Source organism: Heptranchias perlo, unplaced genomic scaffold (genome assembly GCF_035084215.1).
Source record: "Heptranchias perlo isolate sHepPer1 unplaced genomic scaffold, sHepPer1.hap1 HAP1_SCAFFOLD_1370, whole genome shotgun sequence".
Lineage (NCBI taxonomy): Eukaryota > Metazoa > Chordata > Chondrichthyes > Hexanchiformes > Hexanchidae > Heptranchias > Heptranchias perlo.
In genome coordinates this window covers 30,027-36,026 of record NW_027138614.1, presented here as the reverse complement: position 1 = coordinate 36,026, position 6,000 = coordinate 30,027, and the positions used below count along the sequence as shown (strand labels likewise).

General features: G+C 61.0%; 1 protein-coding gene across 1 annotated transcript in view; it reads right to left on the bottom strand.

The window, feature by feature from the left end:
* Window positions 1-334: 334 nt before the first annotated feature.
* Window positions 335-6,000, bottom strand: part of LOC137308678 (myosin-binding protein C, cardiac-type-like) — a gene marked incomplete at its 5' end in the record, with an annotated part of 30,570 nt that continues 24,904 nt past the window's right edge. Inside the window, 2 exon segments of the mRNA XM_067977257.1 lie at window positions 335-557; window positions 2,605-2,741. Coding sequence (XP_067833358.1) covers window positions 363-557; window positions 2,605-2,741 — 332 coding nt within the window.

Here is a 6,000-nt window from a genome sequence, read left to right as displayed (position 1 = left end):
GTTCACCCGAGGCCCCGTCTGCCTTCTCAGGTGGGTGTAAAAGATCCCATGGCCCGCTGTTGGAAGAGCAGGAGAGTTCTTCCCGGTGTCCCCGTCAATATTTATCCCTCCACGAACATCACTGAACACATGATCTGGTCATGATCACATTGCTGCTTGTGGGATCTTGCTGTGCACAAATTGGCTGCCGCGTTTCCTACAGTATAACGGGGACTAAACTTCAAAGAGTATTTCACTGGCAGTGAAGCACTCTGGGACGTCCCGAGGTGGTGAAAGGTGCTATAGAAATGCAGGTCCTTTCAGTCGGATTAGTCCCCACGTGGAGTTGAGGCTGAGACGGGACCCTCCTCCCCGGCGACCTTTCACTGACCTCGGACCTCCAGCCTACACTCGCTCTCGGCCTCGCCCAGCTGGTTGACGGCATGGCAACTGTAGAGCCCAGCATCGAAGGGGCACGGCTTCCTGATCTCCAGCGTCAGCACCCCCTGGTTACTGAACATCCTGTACCTGGGGTCACTCGACAGGTCCATCCGATTCTTGTACCATAACACCTTGGGCTGGGGGGGAGAGAGGGGGAGAGGGGGAGAGGGAGAGGGGGAGAGGGAGAGGGGGAGAGGGAGAGGGGGAGAGGGAGAGGGGGAGAGAGAGGGGAGGGAGAGAGGGAGGGAGAGAGGGAGAGAGAGAGGGGGGAGGGAGAGAGAGAGAGAGAGGGGGGAGGGAGAGAGGAGAGAGAGGGAGAGGGAGAGAGAGAGAGGGAGAGGGAGAGGGGGAGAGGGAGAGGGGAGGGAGAGAGGAGAGAGAGAGGGGGGAGGGAGAGAGAGAGGGGGAGAGAGAGAGGGAGAGGGAGGGGGGGAGGGAGGGAGAGGAAAGAGAGAGGGGGGAGGGGGGAGGGAGAGAGGAGAGAGAGAGGGGGAGGGAGAGAGGAGAGAGAGAGGGGGAGGGAGGAGAGAGAGAGGGGGCAGGGGGGAGGGAGGAGAGAGAGAGGAGGCAGGGGGGAGGGAGGAGAGAGAGGGGGCAGGGGGAGGGAGAGAGGAGAGAGGGAGGGGGAGGGAGAGAGGAGAGAGAGGGGGAGGGAGGAGAGAGGGAGGGGGGAGGAGAGAGGGAGGGGGAGGGAGGGAGGGGGAGGGAGAGAGGGGGGAGGGAGAGAGGGGGGAGGGAGAGAGGGGGGAGGGAGAGAGGGGGAGGGAGAGAGGGGGGAGGGAGAGAGGGGGAGGGAGGGAGAGAGGGGGGAGGGAGAGAGGAAGGGAAGGGAGAGAGGAGAGAGAGAGGGAGGGAGGGAGAGGGGGAGGGAGAGGGGAGGGAGAGAAGGGGAGTGGGAGGGAGAGGGAGAGGGGGAGGGAGAGAGGGGGAGTGGGAGGGAGGGGGGAGGGAGAGTGAGAGGGGAGGGAGGGGGGAGGGAGAGTGAGAGGGGAGGGAGGGGGGAGGGAGAGAGAGAGAGAGAGGGGAGGGAGGGGGGAGGGAGAGAGAGAGGGGAGGGAGGGGGGAGGGAGAGAGAGAGGGGAGGGAGGGGGGAGGGAGGGGGAGTGGGAGGGAGGGGGGAGGGAGAGAGAGAGAGGGGAGGGAGGGGGGAGGGAGAGAGAGAGGGGAGGGAGGGGGGAGGGAGAGAGAGAGGGGAGGGAGAGAGAGAGGGGAGGGAGGGGGGAGGGAGAGAGAGAGGGGAGGGAGGGGGAGGGAGAGAGAGAGGGGAGGGAGGGGGGAGGGAGAGAGAGAGGGGAGGGAGAGGGGAGGGAGGGGGGAGGGAGGGGGGAGGGAGGGAGAGAGAGAGGGGAGGGAGGGGGGAGGGAGAGAGAGGGGAGGGAGGGGGGAGAGAGAGAGGGGAGGGAGGGGGGAGGGAGAGAGAGAGAGGGGGAGGGAGTGGGAGAGAGAAGGAGGGAGGGAGTGGGAGAGAGAAGGAGGGAGGGAGAGAGAGAGGGAGAGAGAGGGACAGATACAGAGATAGAGAGATAGACAGAGATACAGAAAGAGGGAGACAGGCACAGAGAGAGCGAGATACAGATACAGAGAGAGAAAGACAGGGGGAGAGAAAGATAGAGAGAGAACAAGACAAAGGCATAGAGAGGGGGAGAGACAGAGAGAGACAGATGCAGAGAGTGGGATAGAGAGAGACAGAGACATAGAGAGAGGGATAGAGGGGGAGACAGAGAGAAACAGATACAGAGAGAGGGAAAGAGAGAGACAGAGACATAGAGAGAGGGATAGAGGGGGAGACAGAGAGAGAGAGAGAGATACAGAGAGCGGAGATAGAGAGACAGGGAGAGACATAGAGAGAGGGATAGAGGGGGAGAGGGGGAGACAGACAGAGAGAGAGAGAGACAGATACAGAGAGCGGAGATAGAGACAGGGAGAGAGAGGGAAAGAGAGAGACAGAGACATAGAGAGAGGGATAGAGGGGGAGAGACAGGGAGAGAGAGAGAGAGAGACAGAGACATAGAGAGAGGGATAGAGGGGGAGAGACAGGGAGAGAGAGAGAGACAGAGACATAGAGAGAGGGATAGAGGGGGAGAGACAGAAAGAGACAAAGATGGAGAGAGAGGGATTAGTAGCACTTGTGATTATAATTCTCTCACTGAGAAGAGTCTCTCCACACTGATTCTGAACTCTTACCTTGGGGATCCCTCGCAGGGCACAGCTGAGAGTGGCGTTGTACCCACAAATCACGGAGCGATTCACCAGCGGGCGAGTGAACTTGGGCGGTTCAGAGAAGTCGTGTTGCTTGTAACTGGGTGGCTTGTACTCTATCCCTGTCAGAGGCACCAGGAAGAGTGCATGGTTAGAGTCTGGCAGAGCCCACTCCCTCAACACCAGCTCAAACGTCCCCCTGACTTGCTCGTTGACCTCCGAACCTTCACCTCCTGTGATCACAGACCTCCCCCTCCCCCAACCCCCCCAAAACCAACAAATCTCCTCAACCCGTAGATAAGGCAGGAGGAGGGGAGGTGAATCTGACCCTCGAGTCACCACACTCCCCTCTTTACAGATCTGGCAAACCTCTCCTCTGGAGCAAGACTTCCCCATCTGCATTTAAAAATGGCTGCGCTGCCGCCATTGGTAGGAGGGTGTAATTGCAGTGTGACTTGTTTACATAGGAAATTCCCACTCTAAATGCTGACATTGGAATTTATAATAGAGATGGACAAATAAGGACGGCATGTTTGACTTTATAATGTACTGAGTTACGTCTGATTGCTGTGGTCCAATTTCCCACTGGCCCTCGAACCCTGCTTCATTGAAGACCACACCTGGACCAAATCCCCGCTGGGCAGGTCCCATCACTCGGCTCTGATCAGCTCAGGCAGAGGTAGGGGCGCTACGATTGGCTTCAGAGACCCCTGTGTTAGGGAGAGGGGAGAATCAGCCAGGGCTCCTGCCCCTGATCACTGTCAGAGACCCCCGTGTTTGGGAGAGGGGGGAATCAGCCAGGGCTCCTGCCCCTGATCACTGTCAGAGACCCCTGTGTTAGAGAGAGGGGGGAATCAGCCAGGGCTCCTGCCCCTGATCACTGTCAGAGACCCCCGTGTTTGGGAGAGGGGGGAATCAGCCAGGGCTCCTGCCCCTGATCACTGTCAGAGACCCCCGTGTTTGGGAGAGGGGGGAATCAGCCAGGGCTCCTGCCCCTGATCACTGTCAGAGACCCCCGTGTTAGAGAGAGGGGGGAATCAGCCAGGGCTCCTGCCCCTGATCACTGTCAGAGACCCCCGTGTTTGGGAGAGGGGGGAGATGAGCCAGGGCTCCTGCCCCTGATCACTGTCAGAGACCCCCGTGTTAGAGAGAGGGGGGAATCAGCCAGGGCTCCTGCCCCTGATCACTGTCAGAGACCCCTGTGTTTGGGAGAGGGGGGAGATGAGCCAGGGCTCCTGCCCCTGATCACTGTCAGAGACCCCCGTGTTTGGGAGAGGGGGGAATCAGCCAGGGCTCCTGCCCCTGATCACTGTCAGAGACCCCTGTGTTTGGGAGAGGGGGGAATCAGCCAGGGCTCCTGCCCCTGATCACTGTCAGAGACCCCCGTGTTTGGGAGAGGGGGGAATCAGCCAGGGCTCCTGCCCCTGATCACTGTCAGAGACCCCTGTGTTAGAGAGAGGGGGGAATCAGCCAGGGCTCCTGCCCCTGATCACTGTCAGAGACCCCTGTGTTTGGGAGAGGGGGGAGATGAGCCAGGGCTCCTGCCCCTGATCACTGTCAGAGACCCCTGTGTTAGAGAGAGGGGGGAATCAGCCAGGGCTCCTGCCCCTGATCACTGTCAGAGACCCCTGTGTTTGGGAGAGGGGGGAGATGAGCCAGGGCTCCTGCCCCTGATCACTGTCAGAGACCCCCGTGTTTGGGAGAGGGGGGAGATGAGCCAGGGCTCCTGCCCCTGATCACTGTCAGAGACCCCCGTGTTAGAGAGAGGGGGGAATCAGCCAGGGCTCCTGCCCCTGATCACTGTCAGAGACCCCCGTGTTTGGGAGAGGGGGGAATCAGCCAGGGCTCCTGCCCCTGATCACTGTCAGAGACCCCCGTGTTTGGGAGAGGGGGGAATCAGCCAGGGCTCCTGCCCCTGATCACTGTCAGAGACCCCTGTGTTTGGGAGAGGGGGGAATCAGCCAGGGCTCCTGCCCCTGATCACTGTCAGAGACCCCCGTGTTTGGGAGAGGGGGGAGATGAGCCAGGGCTCCTGCCCCTGATCACTGTCAGAGACCCCTGTGTTTGGGAGAGGGGGGAGATGAGCCAGGGCTCCTGCCCCTGATCACTGTCAGAGACCCCCGTGTTTGGGAGAGGGGGGAATCAGCCAGGGCTCCTGCCCCTGATCACTGTCAGAGACCCCCGTGTTTGGGAGAGGGGGAGATGAGCCAGGGCTCCTGCCCCTGATCACTGTCAGAGACCCCCGTGTTTGGGAGAGGGGGGAATCAGCCAGGGCTCCTGCCCCTGATCACTGTCAGAGACCCCTGTGTTTGGGAGAGGGGGGAATCAGCCAGGGCTCCTGCCCCTGATCACTGTCAGAGACCCCCGTGTTTGGGAGAGGGGGGAATCAGCCAGGGCTCCTGCCCCTGATCACTGTCAGAGACCCCTGTGTTAGAGAGAGGGGGGAATCAGCCAGGGCTCCTGCCCCTGATCACTGTCAGAGACCCCTGTGTTAGAGAGAGGGGGGAATCAGCCAGGGCTCCTGCCCCTGATCACTGTCAGAGACCCCCGTGTTTGGGAGAGGGGGGAATCAGCCAGGGCTCCTGCCCCTGATCACTGTCAGAGACCCCTGTGTTTGGGAGAGGGGGGAATCAGCCAGGGCTCCTGCCCCTGATCACTGTCAGAGACCCCCGTGTTTGGGAGAGGGGGGAATCAGCCAGGGCTCCTGCCCCTGATCACTGTCAGAGACCCCCGTGTTTGGGAGAGGGGGGAATCAGCCAGGGCTCCTGCCCCTGATCACTGTCAGAGACCCCTGTGTTTGGGAGAGGGGGGAATCAGCCAGGGCTCCTGCCCCTGATCACTGTCAGAGACCCCTGTGTTTGGGAGAGGGGGGAGATGAGCCAGGGCTCCTGCCCCTGATCACTGTCAGAGACCCCTGTGTTAGAGAGAGGGGGGAATCAGCCAGGGCTCCTGCCCCTGATCACTGTCAGAGACCCCTGTGTTTGGGAGAGGGGGGAGATGAGCCAGGGCTCCTGCCCCTGATCACTGTCAGAGACCCCCGTGTTTGGGAGAGGGGGGAGATGAGCCAGGGCTCCTGCCCCTGATCACTGTCAGAGACCCCCGTGTTAGAGAGAGGGGGGAATCAGCCAGGGCTCCTGCCCCTGATCACTGTCAGAGACCCCCGTGTTTGGGAGAGGGGGGAATCAGCCAGGGCTCCTGCCCCTGATCACTGTCAGAGACCCCCGTGTTTGGGAGAGGGGGGAATCAGCCAGGGCTCCTGCCCCTGATCACTGTCAGAGACCCCTGTGTTTGGGAGAGGGGGGAATCAGCCAGGGCTCCTGCCCCTGATCACTGTCAGAGACCCCCGTGTTTGGGAGAGGGGGGAGATGAGCCAGGGCTCCT